Source organism: Nipponia nippon, unplaced genomic scaffold (genome assembly GCF_047370975.1).
Source record: "Nipponia nippon isolate SJK-2023a ecotype South Korea unplaced genomic scaffold, ASM4737097v1 scaffold_9, whole genome shotgun sequence".
In the NCBI taxonomy this organism is placed as follows: Eukaryota; Metazoa; Chordata; class Aves; order Pelecaniformes; family Threskiornithidae; genus Nipponia; species Nipponia nippon.
Genome location: NW_028262413.1, coordinates 16,817,611 through 16,844,056, shown reverse-complemented (window position 1 = coordinate 16,844,056; position 26,446 = coordinate 16,817,611). Strand labels below are relative to the sequence as shown.

The 26,446-nt window shown below is 47.7% G+C and overlaps 2 protein-coding genes across 7 annotated transcripts; both read left to right on the top strand.

Annotated features, from left to right (window-relative positions):
- Positions 1 to 217: 217 nt before the first annotated feature.
- Positions 218 to 7,786, top strand: LOC148050120 (uncharacterized). Its single transcript, XM_087745020.1, has 8 exons — positions 218 to 387; positions 752 to 823; positions 1,046 to 1,117; positions 1,311 to 1,388; positions 1,480 to 1,578; positions 2,388 to 2,495; positions 2,891 to 2,953; positions 3,351 to 7,786. Exons 1-8 carry the CDS (start codon positions 270 to 272, stop codon positions 3,518 to 3,520), a joined length of 780 nt encoding a protein of 259 aa, XP_087601146.1. The 5' UTR covers positions 218 to 269; the 3' UTR covers positions 3,521 to 7,786.
- Positions 7,787 to 8,991: 1,205 nt separating this feature from the next.
- On the top strand, positions 8,992 to 26,384 carry TMEM40 (transmembrane protein 40). 6 transcript variants are annotated; one of them, XM_087743967.1, is made up of 16 exons: positions 9,056 to 9,127; positions 10,310 to 10,384; positions 11,047 to 11,240; positions 11,586 to 11,642; positions 15,431 to 15,487; positions 16,083 to 16,222; positions 16,827 to 16,980; positions 18,461 to 18,568; positions 19,446 to 19,499; positions 20,387 to 20,422; positions 21,875 to 21,907; positions 23,296 to 23,361; positions 23,679 to 23,750; positions 23,833 to 23,907; positions 24,659 to 24,721; positions 25,512 to 26,384. In XM_087743967.1, exons 5-16 carry the CDS (start codon positions 15,439 to 15,441, stop codon positions 25,661 to 25,663), a joined length of 1,002 nt encoding a protein of 333 aa, XP_087600093.1. In that variant the 5' UTR covers positions 9,056 to 9,127; positions 10,310 to 10,384; positions 11,047 to 11,240; positions 11,586 to 11,642; positions 15,431 to 15,438; the 3' UTR covers positions 25,664 to 26,384. The 6 variants fall into 6 exon arrangements, with proteins under 6 accessions (XP_087600092.1, XP_087600099.1, XP_087600098.1 ...); XM_087743966.1 differs by lacking the exon at positions 10,310 to 10,384 and having other exon boundaries at positions 8,992 to 9,127; XM_087743973.1 differs by lacking the exon at positions 10,310 to 10,384 and having other exon boundaries at positions 8,992 to 9,127; positions 25,175 to 25,652.
- Positions 26,385 to 26,446: the final 62 nt, after the last annotated feature.

Genomic DNA, 26,446 nt, shown 5'->3' with positions numbered 1-26,446 from the left:
CTGCGTCCCAGCCCTTGGACGGAGCTGCCCGATGGGACGTGCTCCGCTCCCCGGGAGGGCAGCTCCCCCAGCTGTGCTCCAGCAGCTCTCCATGAGCACCCTGAGAGCTGTTCCCATGCAGCCTCGCCTAGGCCGTGAGGTCACAGCGGGGCTGTGAGGTCACAGAGCTCCGCGGGGCTGCGCCAGCCATATGAACTGACTGCTCAGCCCCCTGCCCCGAGTGCGGCAGCAGCAGCGGCCACAGCAGTGGCAGCAGCAGCAGCAGCAGCATGGTGCGAGTGCAGGGGGCCATGGCCCCCGTCCAACGCCTCCTCCTCATCCTCCTCCTCCTGGTGGCCCTGCATGCCAGGGCTGCCTGGGCGGCTCCGTGGCGAGCAAGGGGAGCAGGTAAGTGGGCGGTGCTGATGCAGCTTTTCACGGGCTAGCGGGCTGCTCTCCCCGAGAAGCGTGGATGATGGTTTTTTTCCTCCAGTGCTTTGGTGAGGGTTTCCTGTCTGCGCGCGAGAGCCCGAGGGGCCATATGTTGGTCCGTCCGCTCCTCGAGGGGCGTTGCACGTGGCCTGGGAAGAGTGTGTGGAGAGCTGCCAGGTGTCCGCCAGGAGGGCACCAGGCCCCTCTGCAGCTTTGGCAAGCTCGACCTACACCTGGCTCCCACGTTGTTACCTGCCCCCTTCCAGTGCCTGCAGTTCACTGAGGCAGCAGTGGGTCCCAATGTGCAAGGGAAACGTTTCTCATCTGTGCTTGCTCCTAGATGAGGGTGGTGGCAACGGTTATCCAGCTTCTCAGCTGGATGTTGGTTTGGAGCCCTTGGGGCATCCTGGAGGTAAGTTCTCAACGTCCCTTTCCTTGGTGATTCGTTTCCTCCCAGCACAGTGCCACCGCAGGCATGCGGTAACTCTGGTGCAAACACCATGCTCCTGAGCGGAAGGGAGAGAGGAGTGCCGTGGGGCAATTCCCCCTTTGAATTGCACTCCCTGCCATTCTTATCTGAAGAAGTTTCTTGAGCTGCGTCACGGGAGCTGTTGTGTCCTGCGCTTGTTTGCAGCTGTGCCTGCAGGCGAAGGTGACAGAGCTTCCCAGCTGGGTTCCAGGAGCGAGGCTGCGGGAGATCGCGTGGGTATGTCATGGCTTTTTCCTCCCTTTGGGAGCTGCCAGCCCAACGGTCAGCCAGCTGGGCACCTCTGCAGGTGTGAGGATGGAGACCTGCACGCGCGTGCCCCCCCCCTTTGCGTGATGCCCTTACCGCTGCTGCGATGCAGTTCTGCCGATGTAGATCACAGGCGATGACGGAAGCTTCTCTGGGTGTTTAGTTACAGATGGGCCTGCAGGGAGGACTTTTCCGGCTCCTCGGCTGGGTGCTGCGCCACAGCCCAGCCGGCATCGCAGGAGTGAGTAGTCTGTCTCTGCTGACCTCAGGGGCTAAGCACTGCTTTTCTCTAATTTATTCATGTGAAATTGAACCGAATACTTTCTGCTCAGTTCCTCGAAGAGCAAAGTTCCAAGGCAAAGGAGGAAAAAAGTGCCCAGAGGCATCGGAAGTCCTAAGGGAAATCCTGAGGGAGCTGGAGAGAGGGCACGGTGGGTATATTTCACTCTGCCTTAGCCGTCAGACTCGGAACTGGAGGTTTTAGCTACGCGTCTGGACGTGCTGTGGCCTGCGCAGCAGGAAGGGATCGATCAGAGCCTCGCAGCAGCGATGCTGGGTTTCACGCCTCACAGGCAGGTGCTGGCCAGCCACAGAGATGATGCAGAGCCTCTGCTGCCAGTTGTGGTTCAAGCTGAGCGCCAGTTTTACCGTTACGGCTCAGAGCTGACGTTGGCATGCAGATTTGAGGGCCCGGCGCGTGCTGAACTTCTGTTCAGCTCACATGCGGCACTGCTGGCCCACTGGGCCAGTTCCAGGCGGGAGCGAGGTCCCGAGCAACGCTGGTTGCCCTTTCCTAGTGCTGGAAGTCAGGTGGAGATGCTGATTCTGCAGGCTTTTTGGGTTGTGCTCGATTTCCGTCTGCGGAGCGACATCTGGGAAGGGACGAATGTGACCGTTGCCGGTGCTTCCAGGGAAGGGCACGAGGGCCTTTCTCAGAAGGGCTGTTTCCCTGGCTGGCCTGGCTGCAACTTCTTCCTGTCCTCTTTGAAGAAAGGCATTTAGCATCACCTTACAGCTTGCCAAGAACGATGCAAACCAGAAGATCACGTGCAATTTCCCAGTCTCCCAGCAGGTCAGGCGTGACTGTTGTTTGGAGTAGTGACGAGGCGCAGCCCCAAAAGCCCAGGCGTTTTTTTCTAAACCTTATCAAAGTCTTTGAGAAGTCTTGCCTCCTGAAGATGCCATCTCCCTGATGGGGAACGGTTCCATCTGATCCAGCTGTCCCTCCTTCTTTCTCAAGAGACGGACCAAGAGGCTGTGAAAAACGAGGTGTTTCCCGAAGGAAGCAGCGGCTCACTGCCAGTCCCTCCTCAAGAAACAGAGGCGATGCAAGCCGCCGGCATGGCAGGTAATTGCTGTCCCATGGTCAGCCGGCATCACCCATCAGGATGGCTGTGTGTCAGCAGGCTCTTCCCCCGGTGCCCGCTCTTGCACGTCACGTCAGCAGCCAAAGCTGAAAGCGTTTTGGGTTCGAGGCATCTGGACCACGTTCCGCAGATGATGGGAGATGTGACTCTTGCACAAATGTACCCCCGCTGTAGCTGCATCCCAGAGCTTGCCCTGAGGCCCTAGAGGCCCAAGAGCAGCACAGAGCGGGATCCCTCGCGGGAGCTGAGGTCCAGAGCGATGCCCTGACTCCCAGATTGGGCAGGGGCTTAAAGGGAACCTCCCCGTCCCGTCCCCCCCCATCCTCTGTGCCTGAGCCATGCTGAGGCCTTCCCTGTCGTCTCTGCTTTTTGGCAGTGCTGTCGAGGCCCAGTGAAGACCACCGCGGCAGAGTATATGAATTTTTTCGAACGGACTCAGGTACTGAGCAGTCTTGCTGGGGTCCCTAAGTGGGAGACACGTCCCGAAAGCTGGGAGCGGCTGCCAGCGGTGCCCCTGCTGGAGACAAGGGAGAAGGGGAGAGCAAGGTTCAAGTGCCTCTTGAGAAGGCCTGACTGCGTCCCCTCGGGGTGTGGGAGCTGGCGCGGGGGGGAGAGAGAGTTGGGGGTGGCAGTCCCTGCTGCAGGGATGGTTTTTGTCCGTGTCCCTCGAAGGAGCGACTGGGCAAGCAGCTGCGCTCCCCCGCATGCTCTCCTTCTGGCCTTCTGAGTTTTGTTCGGTGGGACAACCTGTCCCAAAGGGCGGGGGCGTGCCAGAACTTCCTGGCCATATCAAAGGTGCGCACAGGACGGACTAACATCCCGAATTGCTCCTCCAGGTGCGGTCGGCGAGAGAACCACAAATGTTTCCAGTCCCCAGAGGACCACAAGTGCTTTCTGGCCCAAAGATGTGCCAAGGCGCTGCGCAGCAGCAGCCATCTTTTCCCTGCCGCTCGTGATACTGTTGTGCTATGTCATGATCCGTTGGCGGAGGAAGAGAAAAGAGTGAGTCGTTGATTTCCCTCCGCCACTGCTGCCTTAGGTGGCTGCTCGTAGCCACGAAGCATTTCTAGTCGGGCTGCTTGCGGAGCGCCAAGTTAGCGGTTGGCCAAAAAACTCTGCTGAGGTTTCTGCTGCTGTCAGATGCTTTAATTGGCCTCTTAAATCCCGGGCCGCCTTCTCGGGAGCCCGCTCTGGCTGGAGAGAGCCAGGGTTAGCTCCAACTGACCGTGCCCGGACAAGAGCAGCCCCCAGGAGCGACAGGCATAGGCAAAGCAAGGTCAGGAAGAGAAAGAGCAGGGGATGAGATTGCCCTAGGAAGCGAGACGGGCACTAGCGCCCGCTCCTGAGTGGTGAACCTGCCCGCAGGAATGCCCCTGCTTGGTGGTGCCATGAGGTGCAGGTGTCCACCTCGGCCAAGGTGTGCCAGCAGCTCAGCCCGCGGTGGTGAGCCTTGCCAGCTCTGGGCTGTGCTGTGGAGGAGAGTGCCTGTGTCTCATCTGCAGCTGAGGGCCTCAGCAGCCTCCTCTCTTCCACAGGTGCCTCGCTTCAGCTTTGCAAGCCCAGGTGGAAAGCGGCGGCCACCCCTTGCGCCCAGACATCCAGACCAGGCGCGTCGGCATCCCTGAGGACCAGACCATCCGCCTTGGTGCCCCTGAGAGCCGGACCCAACATCAGCAGCCACCGCTTCTGCCTGGAAAACCATCGCGCCCATCCTCCGCACGGCCCCCGCGCCCCCCCTAGCCCGTCCCCAGAAGCCCTGGAGGGCACTGCAGCGGAACCAGCCCAGTGCCCTCCAGCCCCAGCCCCAAGAGAAAGAGCCTCCCTGCCCCCCGAGCCTGCTGGCCTGGACCTCCAGCGAGGACTGAAGGTGGCCCTGCCAGGGCAGGGGTTGGGGGTGCACTGAGAGAACCCCGACCGACAGCTTTGGGGATCAGCCGTTTCTCTCCAAATAAAGAGGGACAGAGCTGTCGCACGTGTGTTTGGGTGGTATCAACAGCAAAGCCTGCGAGGCACCAGCACTGGCTGAGCTCCACGGCCGGGCGCAGCCGTGGATGCCCACAGTGTCGGCAGGCAGGAGCCAGGCACGGGGCTCCTCCGACCAGTGGCGGGGCCCTGAGGGGCTAGGGGAGCCCACGGCCATGGCCAGCAACAGACAGCAAGACCAGCCTGACCAACACACGGTGCAGGAGGCAGCGACAGGAGCCCGACGTGGCCAGTCACATGCACTGCTGGTCCTCCGCTCCTAGAGGGGTGTTGCACGTGGCCTGGAAAGAGTGCTTGGAGAGCTGCCAGGAGCCAGCCAAGAGGTCACCAGGCCCCTCTGCTGCTCACAAAATTGGTGCTGTGGCTCGCAGGGGCACGGGAGAGCACACGGCAGAATTATCCCATGCTTGCCTTGCTCTCATGTGCCATCCTGGGCTTCACCCACAGGCAAGGGACCCTGGGCTAGACCGACCTCTCGTCAAGGCCCAAACACCCCAAGAGCCTCCATTGCTTCATTAGGCATGTGGAACTGCACTTCTCTAGTTATGGGCTGTCCCTGAGACTAGAGCTGCCAAATCAGCTTCCCCCGCTGAAAAGTAGAAGGAGAGCATTATCAAAAGCAGTGGCTTGTCCGTGGCAAGCCTCAAGATCCAGGCTCCTCCGATGCACGGCAAGGCAGCTGGCTGGTGCCTTGCTGCCTGGGAGCGCGCTGGAGCACGGTTGGGGTTTCCTTGGCTCCCATCTTTTGTTTGCTAAAGCTCAGCTACAAAAGCTACTACCATAAATATGAAAAGATTTTTTGAAAATTCCACGCCAGCGCGTGCCAGACATTTCACAGCCAACCCCGAAGTGCTGCGTCAGTACCAGCTCTATATTTAGGGATGATTGCAGGAAGTGGATTGGGAGAGCTCAGCTCTCCTCCTCAACCCAACCTGCATCAGTACCACCCATCCCTCAGCTAGGATAAACTCTTTTGGGGGTGGATCACTGTGTCTCGGTGCCCATGTCTCTGTGGGAATAAGGATTACACACCGGCTGTCTTTGAGTGCTGTGCATGCCTTTGAACAGTGTTTAAGTAGCCCTGTGTCAGGGAAAACACAGAGATTAAACAGTCCATGGATCCGCTTTGCTGCAGCATTGCTCCTTTCCTGCGTGACCGCACACAACTACTACCATGTCTCCTGATCCAGAACCCCAACCAAATCCCAAGCTCCAAAAACACAGGCCACGTTTGGTTTGGAGACTGCTCAGGGAAGGAAATAGCTCACATGCAAGTGCCAGACCCAGGCCCACTTTCCCTCTTTTCTAAACCAGACCGGCTTTGCATTTCAGACAAATGCTTCAAGTATAAGAGAAGCAGAAACTCCAACCTCATAGCAACTGCTTTAGTCTCTGGCCTTTAAGGCAGACTGACTACCGTTGAAGCTGCTGTGTTTCTGTGCTAGGAAACTCAGCACGTTTCCACAAGAAGTCTGAGCTGTGAAACGACATTTTTGCTTTGCAGGTCTGTCGTCTGAGCTGGCCTTCAGTTCTGCTTTATTCCTGCCACGTGCAGAAAGCCAGAAAAGCCAGAAAAGCCAGAAAAGCCAGAGCTTTTCATTTTCTAGCACGGCAGCGAGAGAGCCCATCGTGGCTGGGAAGGGCTTGCTCCAGCAGGCTGGGACACCCTGTGCCTGCAAAGGCCTACGGAGCTGAGCATCAGCAGAGCCAAGTACAACTGAAAAACAGCCCCGGAGAGGGATGTGAAGGGCAGGGTGGGAGCAAGGTTGCTGGCAAGGGCCTCCTGCACGCTGTCGCCACGGCCAGGGACAAGGCCACACGGTGGCAGCCTTTCTGCACAAATGCTTCAGCCCAGGCTGCAGGACCTTCAGGGAGTGCAGCAGTGCTGATGGGCTGGTGGCTCTTTCCCTAACTTGTGACCCCACGAGAGGGTGGAGGTTGAAATGTTGGTCCCTTGTAGAGGGGAAAAAAGGAATACCTTCTGGGGAGCTGCAGAAACTTGGGGCGTTTGGCCTTTGCCAAGCTGGGAGCTGCGTCTGCAAGAGCAGCCACAGCCCCCTTTGGAGCGGCACAAAATACTGAGGGTCGCGTCTGTATGCCTGTGACACACCTGAGCAACGCGCACTGTGGCATAACCCAGCTGCCGGTGGCTCAGTAGCTGCTTCACACAGTCCCAGACCTGCTGTAGCAAAAGCTGGCGCTCATTGATTTCAAGGCCTGTAGGCACTCGGCTTGCCAGCAAAGGCACAGGGCAGCTGCCTAACGTCTTAACAGCCAGCCAAAAACGTGAAAAATCGTGAGACTCAAGAATCTGCACGGTAGCCTGCTATTGGCAGTATTATCGTTGGTAAAAAGGAGAAACGAAAATCCTTTTCTCTGGAATCTGTCAATGGGGTCTGCAACACGCACTAATTTCATCCCGTGCATCTTCAGCCTCTACCGCCACTGTCTTCGTAGCGATTAGAAACCGGAGGTTTTTCATGTAAATGATGGCATTTTACGAGAATAATACAGCTATAGCACCCTGATCCTCTTTCTACAACACATCATGTTAGAAAGCTTCTGATGAATTTGAAGAAAATACAATTTTGACTGGAAGTAAAAGTCTAAGGCAACAATAAGAAAAAACAGGCATAGAGGTCAGCGTAGTGTTCTGCTTGGTTCTTGATGGGGCTTAGGAGAGATGCTAAAAGCTCTGTATAGAACCAGGAACTCCTGTTTCTAGGTAAAAATGAAACAAAAGTAGGCCTAGGTCTTCAATTTAACAGGCTTTAGCAAAAACTTGCTGTGTTAGTTTGAAATATTAACGTAACGAATTAGTTATGGTAGCAAGTAATTCCCCAAAAGGGTACAGAAGGAGAAAAAAATTCTCCACAAGGTCTCGGTAAAGCGCAACGTAATCCACTCACTCTCCCATACGATCCTGCAAAAACTTCCATGGCTAAACCGCAGAATTCCTCTCAGCTCAGCCAAAGGCAAGCGGCTGCCTTCTCACGATCTCCCAGCACAAGAAGGTGTTCTTAGTTCAGGGATTGCCTGGAGGGTTAGAGAAGCGGGTTGTGCTTATTACTTGTTGCTTTTCTCTTCTCTCTCTCTCTGTCTCCCCAAGGTGCTCAGAGTTTAAAACCAGAAAGGTGTCTGAAAACTACCTGTAGCCTGCAAAACGCAGCGGACATTGAAGCCTAATCCTCCCTCAGTTACTCCTACTTGCAGGCTCACAACAATTGTTTAAGCAGAGTTTATTTAAAGCAAAAAGTAGCGAGGCAGTAAATGCACAGAAGGGACTGATTTAACCAGCCCTTTGGCTAAAAGTCAGGGTACGGCAAGAGGTGTCATGGGAGCGTTTTAACCCGACAGAAATGGGATGACTAACTGGGTAATTACTGCTCCCAACGTGTACCATCACTGCGCCCCTCCTGCACGCACTCAGGAGTATTTCTACATTTCTCACGCAACCCGCCTCTGCGACAAATCTGCGCGCGCACACACTCTACCCGATTAGTGTCAAGCGTCAGAGCTCCTCAGCATGGGTCTCCTGTCTCTAAACCCCTCCTGGAAGCAATTGTCCCAGCACACCAAGAGCAGAACACCATCCTCCTAACTTTCTCAGAGCACAGCTCCCAAGTAAGGGCAAAATAAACACAGGTAGTACATGATAAAGCATTCTGATTAATTAGATAATATTCTCCCAGCAGAAGCAGCTGCAGAGTATCATCTGCTTTAAGTGCTAAACATTACATGTGATTAAATATGTCAGGGTAGGTGAGACAGGGCACTTGCATAGGCACTTGTGGAAAACCAGTGAAACAGCCTGCTTAAAAAAACCCAACCAACCAACCTAATAAAAAAACAACTGGAAGAGAAAAAAGTCAACGCACACCTACTACAGGAAGTATAAATTACTTTCTCTATCTGTGTCCCAGTCTCTCCAGAAGCATCACTACCAGGAGAGCAGAGCAGAGCAGAGCAGAGCAGAGCAGAGCAGAGGGTATACAACCTGCTCTGCACACCCCCCTCCTCGGGCACCAAGTGCAGCAGGGTGAAATCTTTAGCTTAATTTGACAAATGACTTAACATGACCACACCTTGTCTAATCAGTAGACACACTGTGCTATTGGAATGTCCCTAGTAGTTTCCTATGACACCAGCTATCGCTCTTCACACATGTTTTGCGTTGACCAAACATCATGCTTGGGCAGAGGCAGTGCTTGCTGAGAAAAAGGAACTCTTCCACCAGGACGTAACACAAATCCTACTGAACTGAAGCCAAACCCAGAACCGTATTTCAGTCCAGCAACTGAAAGGTTGGGTTACCTCTGGGCAGGCCTAGGAGGAGCGCAGGAGGCCATGGGAGCTGGGGTGCTTCCTTAGATGAGAACACTAGGGGGCAAAGGCAAGAGACTGGCCTAAGAAAGGCTTAATTAATGAGTTAACGATCTACCCAGGGGCAACTGTAGTGGGAAACACCAAGGTGAAGACACCTGTTTCTGTGTAGCTGCTGTATGTTAGGTGCTGAGCCTCTGGGCTGGGCTTCCTTTTTCTGCTCTCGTGCCCAGGAGAGGTCTCCCCCCTCGTCCCCACTCTCCTGTTGCCTTCTGCCTGGGTCAGAAACCATGGTCTGCTAGTGAAGGTAAGCTCCCCTAAACAGAAAACAGCTCTGGGGTGGCTTCAGTTGAATGTTGTGCTGAAGAAGTTATATGCATCAGAGGTGGACAAGAACGGCTCAGAGGAGAGCAGTGATGGGCCTACTGCAGGTGTAGCACAAGCTAAGAGGGCTGTTTTGGATCAGGTTATTCTAAAAGAGAGGCAGTGAGGATGACGAGGGAACCCATTTGTCTCTCTTCCTCCTGACAGACAACAGAGCATTAAACCCGTAATCAAAGTCAACTGCTACTCTTGAGTGGCTGAGAGTGGGGAACTCTTGGCCTGCACAGCCCAAGAGAGCCAGGCCACAGAGGTGCTGCGCAGCCAGGCAGTGAGAAGAGGAAAGAGGTCGCTAGCATGTGGGAAATTGCCTGTGGACAACTCAAGGATCTGACAGACTTTTGTTTTTCAGGACTGTCCACCCTGATCTCTGATATTTGCTATTGCCACAACTGAAGAGGCCATTAAGAGAGTTACTAATAGCAAACCAGATATTGCTATGAAAGGGCAAAGAGAAACCCCCCTGTTTATCACCATTCCCTCAGGCTAATCCGAGACTGGAGGATGGCTCCAGCTTGGGCTGCTCCCTGTTGCTTTCTAAAAGTAAGCAGATAATGCGCTGGGGAATGACACTTAACTGTACAACAAACGGAGAATTTGCACCCACTCACTTATTATATGCCTTGCTGGAAAAGCACACCTAATTTGATAAGAATCTAACTTCCAGCTACGAAATCCAGCCAACTTTTGTACCTGGCAAAGTTCAGGTGGAAATCTATCGCAGGGTGCATGAAGAGACCTCTGGTCATCATGAAAACAAATGCTAGGCTGGGGAGGTTCGCTTAGGAAATCCAAGTATTTTCTTTGCCAAAACTGACTTAGGCATTGGGATTCCTGTCTGATCCTAAGCAGATAAGCTTAGAATTGAGCACGCGGGGGGGCTGAGGGCTGGCCCAAGCAGGGTGGACTACCTGGGAGTAAATGGCGAGCACTGCTCCTCACAGCCTGGCTGGCTGTTGGCAGTCAGTACAGGCTGCTGCACCTCATTCCTACCCCAAGCACCTGCAAAGAGAGCAGGAGCTAGTGCTGTTTTCAAGCTTATCTCCTGGTCAGGGTAGTGTCAAGTCCTTTTCCCCAGAGAGGCAGCTGTGCCTCTTTACCTACACAGGAGCCCTCAGCAACTTCATGTGCAGAGCAAACAGCAGAGGAAGACTTTGAACGTGGCTCTGTCTGTTGCGCCTCGGTGAGCACATCCGTAACCCAGAGGTGGTTCTGCCTTTGTGTTTTCAGCACCCTCTCTGGTTGCTGGAGACAGGAGTGATGGATGGTTTCCCTTCCCTGTCAGTGGCCTGGCTGCTCCATCACAGGAGACCGCAGCCCTGGGGCACAGGGACAAGGGCAGCGTGCCTGCCTGAGGGGTGATGGCGGGGACCCTTCCTGGGCCCCCCAGCCCAGAAGGCTGGTCCTGACCCCTGTGTGGGCAATGCCCCGTTCCTGATGAGAGTGTGGTACGAAAGCCACCCGTCTCCTTGCTCCCTGCATGCGCATTCCCTCCTGCGCCTCCCTCCCTGAGCCCAGGGGTGCTCCAGGCAGGAGGGCAGTGTGCCTGGGCCTCCAAACCGCCATCATGCGTCCCCGCTCGGCCTTAGGGGACCCTAGGGCCTCTCCCCTCCGAGAGGGATCCCCATCCCCCTGGGCTCCCCCTCGTGTCCCAGACAGGCCAAACAAGTGGGCCCGGGCCTCCAGCCCGAGCAGGGGCTGTGCTGGAGCAGCTGCGGGCTAGGGTGGGGGGTCCCGGCCGGTCAGGGCCACTGAGGCCCATCAGTGCCTGAGACAGGCCGGGAGGCCCCCCGGCACCTCTCCCCTATGCCGGCAGCATTGGCGCTTGGCCTCTGCCTTCCCCAGGGCTCGGGGACACGGACAACACACAGCTCCTCCCGCCAGGCCTGGAGCGTGAGCTCCAGAGGACGACGCAGAGCCGCTGCTGCTCTCACTGTGAGTCAGGGCAGGCCACGTCAGGCCCCAGCACCGGCCCTGACGCCTGCCTGCCCGCCCGCATGCCCTGCCCCAGGATCCCAACCAACGGCACAGCCCTGCAGGTGAGTGCCGGGGACGGGTTTGGGAGCTTCTTGTGACTGAGACCGAGCGTGTTTCGGGGTTGTGTTCTGGCTCTTGGTACACGGCTGGGTTCTTGAGTACTCCCTGAGGCATCACGACACTGTATGAGGGGTCGTGGTGCTGTGGGGGCAAGGCACAGGACTTCCCTGTACCTCTATGTCTTCCTGACTGGACTTCCACATCTTTTAATTTAATTTTTTTTCTATAAGATCCTCGTGGCAACCCCCCCATTTTATGTGTAGGGGAAGATTTGTTTGCCTTAACTGTACTCAGACTAGAAACATGAGCTCTTCTGGCTTCTGATGAGCTCATTTTCTCCCCTTCAGAGCTTTCCAACGACCGCAGAAAGGAGCACACGTCGCGTAAGGAGAACTACAACCCAGGTAATTTCAAATGGGGTATGTAAATGCGTTCGGGAGTGCTGCCATTATTTTACCAGCTTGGCTGGAAAACAGGCAGCAAACCGCCCCAGGTTTGTGGGTGTAGGGCTGGCAGCAGCGTGGCCACCGTGTCCGGGCTTGCTGTGAGAGCCGGGAGAGGAAGGAAGCACCGGTGCTGTGGCAAGGGGCAGGCGGGCTGTGCCCACTCCCTGCTCACCCCCGTCAGGACGGTCACACCGAGCCTGAGGGGCTGCCCTCCCCATGGTGACATGTGTTCGCTGGGTCTCTCCACCTGCCTGTGTTCAAGGATGCTGTAACGAGTGAAAAGTCTTTGCGTTTTGCTACTTCTCTGTCACATTTCAACTATATTTGGCAACAGGAAGGCAAGCAGACAAATAGCAGCATTCTCTCGCTGGTGGCATTGCCCGAGGAGACTAGAGTAGGGACAGTTTCAAAGTGAGCCAGCGTGGATCAGTTTTTGTTGTCTCGCTGGAAGAAACTACCAGCTTTCACCACGGTCACAGCCTTCCAGGACATCTTCCTGTGGAACCAACCACTAGGACGAGCCTAAGACTTGCAGGTGTGCTTTATGAAGTTGGCTTGGCTTGGCTTGGTTTGGCTTGGTTTGAGAGAAGGGCAGACTGGGACTTAACATTGATGTTTAAACTCAAATTTAGCAAGATTTGGTGTCAGCATATAAGTTAAAATGAAAGGTAGAAGTAGTTTCAAAGGGAAAAGGCTTAGGATTGTCTGTTTTTTGTCTTGAAGTCAAAACAACCTTATTTTACTTTATTTACATTTTTTGCTACCCCATGGAACAATTGCACTCAGAGATATTTGAACAGCTAAGCAAATAGTTGTAGTGTATGGCAGTTATTAGCCTCACTTTCTAAACAACTGGAGAAGCCTGAGTCTGCACACAAATTTGATTCTAACATGTTAAAAAGACCTGACTGCAATTAAGTTCTGATTTACTGTGGGGAAAGCAAAATGAGGTCTGTTGTTCAAGTCATTCCCCAATGAGGTCATGGCCAGGCTGAAATGCCAGTACATCATCATCCTTCTCTCATTATGAGACATAATCAACTAAATCACTTTTAAAACATACAATAATTGCATGTGCTTATCCTTTGTTTAGATCTGATTTTCTTTCCAGAAGAGCCACAGGGGAATTAATTGTCCACAGTCTATTAGGTACCAACTTCCTTAGTTACGTAAAGCTTGGTGACTGACTGGGCTTAGCTGTGCTGGAGGCACAGAAAGGGAGGCAGGAGCAGATGCTGGTTGCTCCTGGATCCTCTTGTGGCATCCAGGTCTTACCTGAGTGGGATGCGTAAGTGCATTAGGCAAATATGCGGTTACAGCTGAGCAGTCCGGTCATTTGGGCCAGCAAATGAACAGTTTCAAGGTAAATCAGTCTGATGATAGCAAAGGAGGTTGACAGCGTCTCCTCTGCCTTCAGTGTTGTACCTGCTCCACACTTTAAGTGTGGTGGGACAGATCTGCTGGTGCGTACTCGCTCGCTTTGTCTTTGGGATGACGCAAAGCATAGGCATAAGGCAGCTGCTGTGACAGGTTCGTGTCACAGGGAGAGCAATGTGCCTCGAATGTGTCAATGAAAGTGGCCTTCACTAGGTATTAGGAACCCCAAAGACAAACCTCCTGAATTTCACTCAACAGTAAAATCTGTGGATACTTATAAATATTTTTATGAAATGGAATTAATCTGTCAGAAAAGAAATGTCTCTATTGAAAGTAATTTTATTCCTTTAGGCCTGGTGTTTCAACTGTGCAGTCCACAAAGAAGTCTAAAGGATTTAACTTAAAAAAGCAAACACTGTTGCAGGGTTTAAGCTGAGTAAATAGGAAGGCAAGGAAGATACTGAAAAAGGCTGAAAATCATAGCTGGAGATACATAACTGCACAGAAATTACGTTCTTTATTGTGCGGCTGAGAACGAGTTCATCCAGGGTGTGGTATGCTGGGTTCCTGTATTTCAACATCAGCTGTTGCTTACCAGGGCAGAGAGGACAGATGCGTTTCCTGCATTCCCTATCGGGTGCTCACAGTCTCACATTGCCAGTGACTGTCACACAGCCCTGCTGCCACAGCTACAGCAAAGGCTGTAAGTCAGGCAAGGTTTGTGGGAGAGGTAAAAACTTTTGTTAGACTAATTAACAGACTTCAAAGCTTGTTTGTCCAAAAGCTTGCCAGTTTCCAGGTATATCAGGTGGTTAAATAAAAGGTATTATCTGCCCTCGTAGATGTCTTGCATAGACTCATCATCAGGAATAATTTCATAGTGTTCTTAAAATTTTTTTTTTTTTTTTGGTCACAATAGACTTAGGAGGTAGGTAAGCAGTTTTCTGGGCTTAGCCTTTAAAAGTCATTAAAGAGGTTATGTAATTTTCCCAGAGCCAAACAGCAAACCAGTTTCAAACTAAGGACCTCATCACTTGAAGAACACTTGCAACCTAGGAAAGGAAAAAGCCCGCAAAATCACCAACATACCAAAAATGTGGGACCTCGACCCTGGTTCCAAAGGAGGGATGGGTTTTGCAGCTACTTTGGAGTCTGTTTGTGTCTAGTTTCCTCTATTTGAGAACTGACACACTAAAAAGTTGTTCTGTTTCCAGAATGAAGATGTTTTTGCTTGTGCCTTCCTTCTGAAGGTATTAACTGGACCTGTTTTGGCTTTTGTATTAGAATATTTTTCTGACTGATATGATGGTCTCTAGAGAACTGAAACTGCCTGTAGGAAAAGAAAGTTTTCCGTCTGGAAAATTTAAGGGAAATATACTTAGTTTTCAGACTGCTTGACTGAAAGTGTTTTGTTGAATGGACCCAAAAGTCATATTGTAAGAAAACTTCTGGATGTATAAACTGTTTTCCTATTGCACCCTACATAGTGGAAACTGTACTTCAGGTTCCCCACAAATCTTCTTTTGCATCTCTCAATACAATAGTGTTTTAGTTGAAATGCTGCACGAGGGGAGATGCAGTCAGTGCAGGATGCCTGGATCACAGTAGGTGGAGGCAACTATTCAGAACCACAACCACCACAAAAAATTCATCATCAGAATAAAACAGCCTCAAAGCAAAATTTCTGGGGCAAGTTTAGCAAAACAAAAGGAAACATTGGATTTTGGAGATGTCAGAATGTTTTTTTTCCGTGGCAAATACCAGTAAGAAATCTGGGATTGACACTTAAAAATTTTTAAGTCAATAACCTGAAGTTAGTGGAAATTTCCTTTTCATGACAACTTGGGAAGAACAGATGTTTAAGTGTCAAAGTCTTCTGTGAGACAAGGATTCCAAATCTTGCGAGGCTCTCCTATAAACTATTTCTACTATTCTCCACGATTGGTACATTTTAAGTATAAGGATGTCAAAGGTACAGAATAATCGTTCTGTTTTGTGAATGGAACAGGGCCTATTAAGTTACTCACATCTGTGGTACATAGTTAATTAGACACCTTGGTAGTTGTAAAAAACCAACAATGTGAATGATCAAGTTGGACTTCTTTTCATTTTACTCATGATGATCAGACTTCTGTTCTTTCCTAATAACCAAAGGCCAGCCCAGCAAGACTCACTCAAGAGTCGAGAATGGGTCCCAGGAGGGTAAATGAATCATGATGTGAAACTGCCATTGCAACAGAGAAATGATTTCAAAACTAAAGTGCCTAGAGATAGACGCCATGTTTGCAGAAAATCAAGTGTAAGACAGAAAAATAGAGAAGGTCAGACTGCTCTGTTTCTACATATGCTTTTTCTCCCCTTTCAAACAGGCACAACAATGGAGAACTTGAATGTCCCATTCCCAGATTTTACTGAAGAACAGCAAGGTAAGGGCAGCACACAAAGATCAAAGCTTCCTCTCATTCACACTACACAACAGTGTTTGCCAGAGTGGCCATGAGTCAATGAAACTTGTTTTCTCTGAAAACACACTCCATCCACCTCCTTGCTTGTAAAAAAGAGACCAGCAGTCAGTTCCCAGCTCTTCCACAGGCTTCTCATCAGGCCTCGGGCATGTGCTTGTGGGAATTTAGATGTATGAAGGAGATTTTGCTGTGCATTAAATGCCTAATAAGCTATCATCTCAGTACTTTGGTATCCAGTCCTTGTCTTTGTGCCTGTCTGTAAAATAGCACAGTCAGAATAAGCATCCGTTAAATAGCTAGGAATACTTCCCCTGATTCTTTAACTGAGACAGTAGCATCACAGAGACACTGGTAATTTGTATGGACTATTGACATTTTTCTACTGATTTCTGGCAGACTGAGTTGCTTTATACAATACAGCACTACTCTCTTTCCTGTTTGCTAACATGCCGCGGAGTCTCGTGTCTGTCACCACATCTTCACCGAGCACCACAGGACACTACCACGCAACCCACCTCTACTGCTTGCACAGTGATTTGCTTGTTTTTCTTCCCAGACATTTTCCAAAGGGTTTTTACTGCTGATGCCAATTACCTGGAGAATCATGAGAAAATGAACCAGTCCTTCTGGGAATCACTTGTAAAATGTTTAGCCACCACTGACCCACCTATTCTGAATACTGAAGAAAAGAACAATGTAAGTTACTAAAGAAACATGCATCCTTTGTAAGACGTTGTTATACAGATACTTTTTATACTTCTCTGATATACTTTGGGGAGAGAAAACATACAGTCCAATTAGCTGATATGCTAAAACACATCTAAAACATGCTAAATGATGTAAAAGGGCACTTAGATAAATGAGACTCAGGCCACTGCTTTTTACTTTGTTGTTCTCCATGTGAAAAAATAACTGGCTTTGTATAAATTCCTCAGGATCAGTTCAGCTCACTATTTTCTAGGCAAGACCATTTTTAGTGACATTTTGCTGTAAGATACTGCAGAGATTGCATGTCCATTTTCAGACCCTATAACTATATTTATCCAGCTCTTTGAATAGTTAACTATTACACACTATGTTTCTTTCCCGGTTGATGGCTCTGCTTCAAGTTGCTGAGTTTACATTCTCTTCCCATCTTTGGCATTACTCTTTGTCCCTGATTTCTCCCTTGTACAGTAGGGGCAAGGGGTTACATTTCCCACAGATGGGGTGAGATACATTAATTTGTATAGCAGGGTATGGTTTTCCAGGCTATGTTTTATTGGAAGGACTATTTGCTATTTACTTACCTTTCTTTCAGCTCCTCAACAGCTGCAGTGTCCTGCCTGGAGGCTGTGCAGCCTGCCTGAAAGCCATAGAGAAGAAAGGAGTAAGGGCAATGGCTGTTCTTTACCTCTTGCTGAAGACAACTGACCCATTTGGATATAGGCAGCTGCCCAGCTCCAAGGGAAAAGGTGAGTCCTACCTGGCTGCTCGTCACCTATTTTGTTAAAATTACTGCAGTGCCAGTGGGACTTGACACCAGTTTGAAAACTCTGATATATGCTTGGAAACGATTATTAGTGAACAACTAAAATGTCTAGAAATACTGCTTAGAAAAGTCAGTTAGGTATGGTGATAATGGGAGTATTTTACTTTAGTTTGACTTGGCTTCTTCTGAGGAAAAGACTTTGTGTGTTTAGGGAGAGAGGATGGCTTGGGATGATGATGCCAAAGAAATTTCTCTGTCTTAAAGTGGTGCCCCAGTTTTTCCTGTCTAGCTGGATTCATGACACCCAGGACACTTTTTTGCATGGACTGTTAGCCAGCCAGCCCAGTCCTCTCTGAGCTCTCATAGTAGTAAGAAATCTGAGCTGAGCCACTGAAAATATTTTTGCAAACGACCCTAGCCACACATACAGTAGTAACTAAAAGAGTGGATAGAGGATGCCACTCCGGGTGCTGAACCTGGCAACAAGATACAAATAGACTTGACTGCACTTCTCATTTGCCTGGTTGTGCACTAAGAAACTAAGTGCAGTTCCACAGGGTCCATAGAGTCATTATTTGTCTTTAATAGATCACAGAACTGCACTCACTTAAGATGACCCTGAATTTAACTGGAGAGCCTCAAGGAGATCCTGTTCCTGTTTCTGCCTTGATCAAACACGTTCATGAAGGGGAGAGACCTCCCAGCCCGGAGAGCAGCTCAGCTTTGGTCATCTGTCAGAGCAGGAAAGTTTGTCACAGCGGGGCCCCCCTTCCTGCTCTTGTACAGCGAGCAGCATCGAGCAGCCGGGGGAATCACGTCTAGCTGCGTGTGTCCAAATATTACAACTAATAATGAAGAGATGCACAGATCCGCCAGTCCTCAGCACAGAGTTCAGTTTGAAGCTGTTTGTTAAGAATCACCTGCAACTCCAGCCTCACAAGCCAGGAGCACTCACTGCCTGGCCCAGGAGTCGGCCCCCCGCAGGTTTCTCCTCCCCGGTGCTTTGGCCGAGCTGGCTTTGCGGGCTTCGCTTTTGTGCCACAGGAGGGCGGTGGCACTGTGGCATAAGCACAGGGAACCCAGCAGAAATCACAGGGGTGAAGGAAGAAGTAGCCCCGGGAAGGGTGAGCAAATATTCTCCAGCTATAGCATCTTTCAGCTGCTGTTGCTTCAGGGAGTGGGAATTTTCACAGGGGTAGCATTATGGGTAAATTAAAGGCCAGAATATGAAACTTTAGGCATCTACCACAACCATTTAAGAAAGTCTAAACAGCATTGTCTATGATGCTTTCATTTGTAATGCTTTGTACTACTCCTTGTGTGCAAAAAACACAGCTGAAATAAGACTAAGGGTCTGATTTCCTGTCAGACAACCCTTAATAAAGCATTGTGAAATCTGTCATTGTAAAAGAGAGAAAATGTAAATAGTTGTTTCTAATATTTTTTCTGTATATATAAAACAGATGAAAAATTGAAACTCCTGAAGAGATTGGAAAGGAATCTCATGCTTTCACAAGGGGAAAAAAAGGCTGAAAACTCATCCCATGAGTCCATGGATGAAGATACACAAGGTAAAGAGGATTTACTTTATTTTTCCCTGATACGTAGTTTAGTCTGACTGCATGTTCATAAAAGATTCACACAGGAGACTTGCAGCAATTCAGTAGCAATTCTGCAGAACTCTGAAAAAAGTAAGAAATTGTGCAAAAGAGAGAACATAGAAAATAATCAGTACCTCTAGATTCATTATCAGCAAAATAGTGGCTGCTTCCCACTCTTGTGGAAGTTGGAGGATTCAGAAACGTAGAAATCTGCTGCACCATTTCTTCCCAAATAAAAGACCATAACTTCTATGATCTTTAGTGCGTTTATGGCCTAACTGAAGCCTGTGCTATAGCAGGAAGCAAAGAATAGTCAACGTGCAGTAGTAGCTGGCAATGCTGTAGTACTTCTCTATCATTTCTTTTCTTATTAGCAAACATCAACAGTGTCACTTTTGGCTGCCACTAGACCATTTTATTAGTAAAAAATGAGAGAGACTAAGAAGCGACAGGCAACATGGAAGCGATAATGCTGATACTGGCTTATTCTGTTACAGAAAGCCACTAGCTGATTAAGATCAAATGAGTTGCATTTAGAAATAATTTTTTCAAACTAATTAGCAGTGCTGATGATGTATGTGTTTAAAATAAGAACTTTCTCACTACACTCCTTTATAAAAATTATTCCAACTTCAGGTTTTGCTGTTTTTCTCCTAATCAGCCAACTCTGAAGAGAGCCGTGAGGCAAAAGCAGCTAATAATGATCCTTACATTACAAAGCCTTGATTTTTACCTACATGTTCCACAGCCATTATTATATTATGAGCAAACAACTACAGTGCTGTTGTTTCTGATACTGCTGGCACATTTTTCTTTAATCTGATAAAAAAACACTTCCTCTATCCAGACAGCGATGAGGAAGACTTAGGAAGACAGAAGACTGAAGGTCCATTACTTGAAGGTAGGACAAAGTGACAACAGTATCGGTTTTTGCTAGAGACAACCAATATAAACAAAAAAAAAAGGATAATTTCTGGCATTCTTTAGTTTGACTTTTGAACAAAGACGTAGGAAAATGACCAGTCAGAACTGGGCTGTAGGAAAGGCATTTCCTACAAGATGAAGCTCAAGTAATACGAGCACTCAGCCATGCCCTGTGCTTAGAGTTGAATCAGGAGAATAGCAAAATCTGCTGTTGTGGGAGAAGTCCTGCTGCCTGGGTCTGCACAGTTGCCATTGAAATGCAGCAAAAGAGTTTTGAAAATATCTATCATCACAGCCACTACTTACACAGTCTGCAGTCAGCCCTCAGCGCTGACCCGAGATCATCAGCGAGGACCACACCTTGGATCTTGTTCCTGAGGCTTTTCCTTTCCTTCCAAAGGAAAAATGGAAAATAAGTACAACGCAGATGAAGAAAATACGTGTTGTGTCAACACACAGAAATAGCTATCAGCTTATGGTATAGAACCACAGATGTAAAAAAGTTAAGGCTTTAATCATTTAATTAATGTCTTAAATTGATCTCAGCCCAGATGTAAGAGCAGCTCATTTAGATTGAGATTAGGAGATGTAATTTGTCTCACAGGAGTCTGATTCTACCTGACTCCAGATATCGTGAGAGATGGAATATGGGGGGGTTAATAATCCATTCATGTTTCCCACTTTCAAACTGCATAACCCACAACAGAGCTGCCGTCGCTAATGAGTTAGGGTTGGTATCTATCTATCTCGTCACTTTTGCACAACCACACTAATTTCAATAGAGTTGCATGGGCTAGGACTGGCAGCAAGATATGCATGCTCATTATGGATATTAATCTACATCATCTTTGCATAATATTTCAGGCATACCAGCAGAGGTTGTTCCCTACAGAGATTCAGGTAAGCATTCCCCGATAGCATCATCCTGCTGGAAGGAAGACTGAAACTGCAGTTTCTTCTTTCTGACATGCTTATATATTAAAAAATAACTCCCCGGCTGTAAATCCACTGGTTTCCAGTTAGCCTGGTATTGGACCTGTGCATGGTATAGACTTTTTTTTGCAAGCTTGGCATAGCGGCTGGGTGATAGCAGGTGATTTGTACAAGGCGTTCTAGCAGGTGATTAACCCGGTTTTTTGGTAGGCCTGCCAGGTTCTTACAAGATCAGCTCACAGCAGTTGTCATTCTTCTTAGGGGAAAACCCAGCAATTCTGTTGGGCAACTATTCAGTCTTTCCCAAGAAAGTCAGGCAGTTTTCAGCATTCCCTGCAGCCCTCTATCTCCTGCTGAAGAGGGATGCAAGATTGGGTGGGAGCTGGAACCTGGTTTCTGCAAAACAGTGATACTCAGCTCTGAGTGCCTTCCTCACTTAGCTCAGAGCACAGAGCATTCCCCAACAGAAGATGCTAGGTGAAAGCCAAATGACAAGCAGTGGAGAAACAGTACCAGCTGAGAGGCTAGAACAGACATTCAGGCTAAAGGCAAATTTCCTTTTATCAGGCACTGCTGAGCAGCAGCAGAACAGATGTAAAAAGCCCATAGCAGGAATTTTTCAATGGCTTGATTGCATTACCGACCTCCCACTCCCAGGCCAATGCCACATTCATTAGTTATGAGAGGCAGGCAGCCCAACAGACTGGCCTTTTTGAGAGGACACCTGCTCAACCACTTGTCTTCTGTGGAGTGGGAAATAGTTGCTGTGACTTGGACTGTTTCAGCTGAGGACAGAGTTGGGAAGAAGATATAATTTGCAGCATAATCCCTGGGGGAGGTTTCTGAGTTACCTGTCCCCAGGGAGCTACATAAAATATGAGGGTAGAGGAATATATTGTAATACAATATTCTCCCCACATTGCCAGGTGCAGAAAGAGGATTACGGTACTTTTCCCATTGGCATTTGGCCTCTCCGCCTCTCACCATGGCCTTTGTTGCTTCAGTTCTAGATTACTTCAATACACCAGACTGAGACATGGAAAATGTTTAGCTAGTGCAGGACACTGTGCCTACTGCACTGGACAGGTTCAGGTGATACACGCATGCAGCACTTGTGGTCCCAGCTCTGCTTGGTTCTAGCTTCAGTTCTAGCAACGGAATATTAACACAAGGGCCATCAATCTTCTACTGCCCAGCTGTTTCAAAGAACCTGGGATCACTGTGAATAGTCAGTTTTATTGTTATCTGTTCTTGGGCCCTTTAAACTTCCTTCATTTCTGGCACTTTCAAATACTGTTTTGTCTATATTGAGTCACCAAATAGGTGAATACTTGCTGTGCTTGCTAGTGCTGATAATGGTCGGAAACAATATATTTGTATTTTTACCATTAAAAATAATAAAACTATGTTGCTTTTCAGAGATTACCAGAAGAGAAGATTCAATTGCAGATGGTAAATACAAACAAGCAAATGGAAGTCTTTCTTGTGGATGCCGTCTTTCAGGACAGAGTTTTGCTTAGTGATGATAGCTATACCAGCTCCTTGATACCTAGATATTTCCTAATCAAAAAGTAGAAGTTTAAGAATAGTTATTAAAATGCACTGTAATGCTTTAATAGAAGAAATACTGTGCAAGTCATTCCATGATACAAAGTTACAGTGGGACAATTGCATTTAGGAGGCAGAGTAATACAGGACACTTGCCAAGTATGGATTGATGTTCTCATAAATTCTGCATCTATAGATCATTCATACAGCTGCACAGAGGAACATTTGTCAGTCAGAATAGTGCAATGCTATGTTAACATTAATAATCAAATAATCGAATTTGTCCCCAAACCAGAACTTGATCAATCCAGAATGCTCAAAGAATCAAAAATTCAAAAATGTGACTCCAGTACCAGGTGACCCAGAACACAATTTCTTGGCAAAGTTTAGTTGTTTCATGGTTCAAAAGCACAATAGCAAAAGCCTGTAACTCCTCTGGAGTACATTTCCAGTACTCTCCTGTTACATCTTTAGAGAAAATTAAATTCACTGCCAGGCAGTGGTTGCCTGGATGCACAGCCCAACGTAAGTGAAATCAGCATCTGAAACTTGTGATGAATCAACTCCCAAAGGCTTATACGCAGCAGACTGCCTAGGGGTCTTCTCAAGCGATTAACAAACAAAAAAGGAGAAAACCTTCTGCTTTGAACACATCATTGGAAATCTGGTAAAATATTCAGCTCTTTCTGACAATACAATCGGAGAAAGAACAGAATTTGGCAACTCTGCTCACAGCTAGTGTAAAGCAAAATGCTCTCTATTTAAACCTCTAAAAATGTCTAGCTTGTTCTTACGTTGCTCTTTCTATATTGGTATAGCTAGCTATAGAAGACTAATTGTCAGCTACAGCTCTTAATTTGGGAGATGCAGAAATACTTCAACATCAGGCTTAAGTAGACTGATGGTACTCATACACTTAGTAATGGAGATGGTTATATTATTGTAGCTGTAATTGCGCAACGCACCCCAGAATCAAACTGCAGCTCCCTTGTGCTACTGCTTTACTACCCCACTGTAATTCTGAGACTATCGATTGTCCCAGACTAGATAGAAAAGACCCAGAGTGCTTTAAAACAATTCCATATTGTTAATGCAACCATCTGATTATGCTTTTTTTTTTTTTCTTTAAAAACTTGCTCCTTTGGGGATGATTTTAAAATGGCTAATTTGATCTGAACGGCTCACAGATCTTTCCTTTGGACAAACAGTTTTACACATATTCAGATACAAAAAGAGAAATAAAACTCCTTCATTTCAGCGTTCACGGCATAAAAGACATTTCTTTTTTGTAGCATATGAGAACGAGAACACTCACCTCCATCAGTGGACAGTACGGTGGATGGGCATACGGAAGGACGGTAATTTTTTTTAAATGTTTTTTTTAAATTCAACTGATGTCAACCCTGTTGAACCTTAGTCTGCAAATAAGATCTCTGGTTCAAAAAGACCTTTTTTTTCGACATGAGTACTTCACAGAAGTCCATCAAGGCTTCTTGACGAAAATCATCAAGGCTTCTCATAACAATTTCTGTGCATGTATGTTTTGCAGTTGAGTTTAGTGTATGAGACATCTCGTGGAAATAGACTTTATTTGCTGAGAGAGACACCGTACCTTAAGGTGTATTTGTAAGGGCCATGCCTGCAGTTGTGACCTCATTTTCCTTCTCTATTTCAGATGAATTCTTTCATTTTGTCATTCTTTGCTTTGGAATTGGAGCTTTACTAATTTGCTACTACTACTACAAAGGTAAGGCAAGACTTCAATAGAAGGATAAATTTTTGCACACTAGAAAAATGAACAAAGCCAAACATTTATTTTGTTGCCTTAGATTGGACTATTTCTCTTGGAATTGGTTTAATCACCTTTGCTTCCCTGGAAACCACTGGGATATACTTTGGTCTAGGTAAGTGAGTCTACAGCAGCCGGCTCTGTCTCAACACTAAGGATACAAGGTCACACAGTCATTAAACTACGCAAGTCTATAAAACTGCAAGTGCTGAGATTCCGTAAATCATCACGTAACATCTCATTCACAATTACGCAGTGTGGCTGGAGACAAACATGCCTTAGTGACACTGAAGGGAGAGGTTGACTCATTTTTCATTCTCAATGATCACAAGACCCTGAGTCACCTCTTTCTGCAGCAATGGCTGAATGCTAAGTTGCCGTGACAACGTATAATTTTAGCAGCAAGGCTGTCTTCCCAGATACACTCTATAAGGTGCTGCGCACTCAGGCTGCCATTCATTCACTTGGGACTGAGGCGGCTGAACACCCTGAGGAAGAGCTCTCGGCAGAACCTGGGTGGTGGCAGCTACTGAAGATGATGGTAAAAAAATGGGCATTCTTGGCAATCCCTAGGGATGGCGTAGGAAAGGTGCAGCTAGCAGCAAGCTATAGCTTCCCAACTGAGAACAGAAGTCTCCTTCGTACACTTGTGCTAATATTTTTGGTAGGTTGTGGATGGTTCTCTCAGAAATCAGCCTTGTCACTACTTTGTTATTAATGACATCACAACAGTGCTTGTTTAAACAGTAACCTTGGGTTCATTAATATTGCAAGTGTTGGTGTTTGGTTTTTGCCATTTTTCTGGTTTTTATGTTTTATGTTGCTGTCTGGCTCATCCTGAAAAAAATGTTTGTTTTCACAATTAGTTTATCGAATTCGGAGCGTACTTGACAGTTTTGTTCCTCTGATTGACAAATTCAGGCCAACAGGTAATAGTGATCTTCTTACTGACTGCATGCATATTCCCTAGACCTTCCTGGGTACTTCATTTTTGGTCAAGTCTTAAGACTAACTCCTCTAAATTACAATTTTCAATCTTAATTAAAAAAAAAAAAATTGCTAGAGTTCATTACAGCTGCTTGGGTTTGAAAATGAATTAGTCTTGACTCTTTCCATGTGGCAGAGCATTTTTACATTTTTAATACTCTACCCTGTATGGGGTATTAACTATTTCCTGGCAATGTCTGAATACAAATTCTATAGTTCAATTAAAAATTCAGGGAGTGGGGGTAGGTTTCTCTTGTTGGGTCTTCAAACGGACTCCAGGCTCGTGTTTGTCTGTGCTCACGAACACAAAATATGAAGAATGCTAAAAAGCTGCATAGATACATGACAATTTGAACACAATAGTCCTGACAGTCGTCTTTTTCTTCATCACGCAGGTATGAGGAAGGCTGCCTAGGAGGAGTACTTCAGGAGAGTTCCACAAAACCCTGCCATCTGAGTTTCTAGTATTAAAAGAACTGCTTCATGAGGCAAACATAAAAACCTAATGGCTAATGTGAAATATTGACATGTTAAACCATAGAAAGACATCATTCCCTCCCTTCAAAAATAAAGCTGAAACTGCATTACAGGGTCCTGTTCTCCTGAAGCGATTCGTGGCTCAGCAGAGCTCACAAGACAATCTAGACATTCTCCTTCCCTCCCCCATGCAACCATGGTAGTCTGCCTGTGGTGTACCAAAATCAACAAAATGACCAATATTATCCTCCGCAGGTTCTGGATTAGGCTCTGGATGTTTCAGTAGGAAGCTTGGCAACCGCAAAGCCACCTCCTCTTCGCCCCTTGTGATGCTGAAACCAGGCAAACACCAGCTGCTTGCTTACACAGTTGAGCCCCAACAGTGCAACAGCACTGAAGCAGATTAATTTATTGTGGCAGAACTCGATATAGTGGGCGTATAATGATTTCACCCAGTGAAAGCTGGGTGAGATTTTACATGCAGTGACATAATGGTGTAGTAATGAGATTATTAACAGCAGCAAATTTAATCTCTTCTTCTGAGGGGAAAAAATAAAGTGCTTGATTGGACCCATCCCCCAACACTTTTCTTTCTTTCAGTAAAATTAAGTGCAACTTTGACCTTCTTTTCATTTTATAGGGACACGTTACACATTACATATGTAGGGCTAATGCAATCATAGGCAGACTGCATAAAAAGGGGATACCTTTAAATTTTTAGTAAAAATGTGTCGTCTTCATATCCATAGAAGGATGAAGGCATCAAGTCAGATGGAGCGAGCCATAAAACAGGAAATTGTAAGGAAATGGAGATCTAAAAGCCTTTAGCCCAAAAAGCCCAGAGTTTTACAGAAGCAATTCAAGCCTTGCTCAGAGAATTAAAACACTTACTATTTAGTTGTACTTAATTTTAAATTTTAAGCACCAGTGTTGATCATTCTTGTGCTGCAGCTCCATTTGCACATCTAGAAGTATCAGCAATTGTACGCAGGCCTGCACCAACACGGCACAACAGTTAGTTACCTAACGTGTCAGGGGTTAAATTAAGCAATGAGGATGAACAGAAGTTAAATATTACAAAATATTTATAGAAATAGTCTGTCATACCAAAATACTGTGTATTTTGTGTTGCTAGTCTGCAAATAAAGTCTTGCTCGGACCAGTGTAGCATTGTTGATGTCAAATGGCTT

What these genes read in the sequence shown, in the direction of transcription:
- LOC148050120 (XM_087745020.1), top strand. Translation starts at nt 270, where the DNA reads ATGGTGCGAGTGCAGGGGGCCATGGCCCCCGTCCAACGCCTCCTCCTC. An exon ending in GCCCTTGGGGCATCCTGGAG is followed by an intron (nt 824 to 1,045) that starts GTAAGTTCTCAA and finishes GCTTGTTTGCAG; the next exon opens with CTGTGCCTGCAGGCGAAGGT. An exon ending in GGCTGCGGGAGATCGCGTGG is followed by an intron (nt 1,118 to 1,310) that starts GTATGTCATGGC and finishes CTGGGTGTTTAG; the next exon opens with TTACAGATGGGCCTGCAGGG.
- TMEM40 (XM_087743966.1), top strand. Translation starts at nt 15,439, where the DNA reads ATGGAGAACTTGAATGTCCCATTCCCAGATTTTACTGAAGAACAGCAA. An exon ending in TGAAGGTCCATTACTTGAAG is followed by an intron (nt 19,500 to 20,386) that starts GTAGGACAAAGT and finishes ATAATATTTCAG; the next exon opens with GCATACCAGCAGAGGTTGTT. An exon ending in TGGGATATACTTTGGTCTAG is followed by an intron (nt 23,908 to 24,658) that starts GTAAGTGAGTCT and finishes TTTCACAATTAG; the next exon opens with TTTATCGAATTCGGAGCGTA.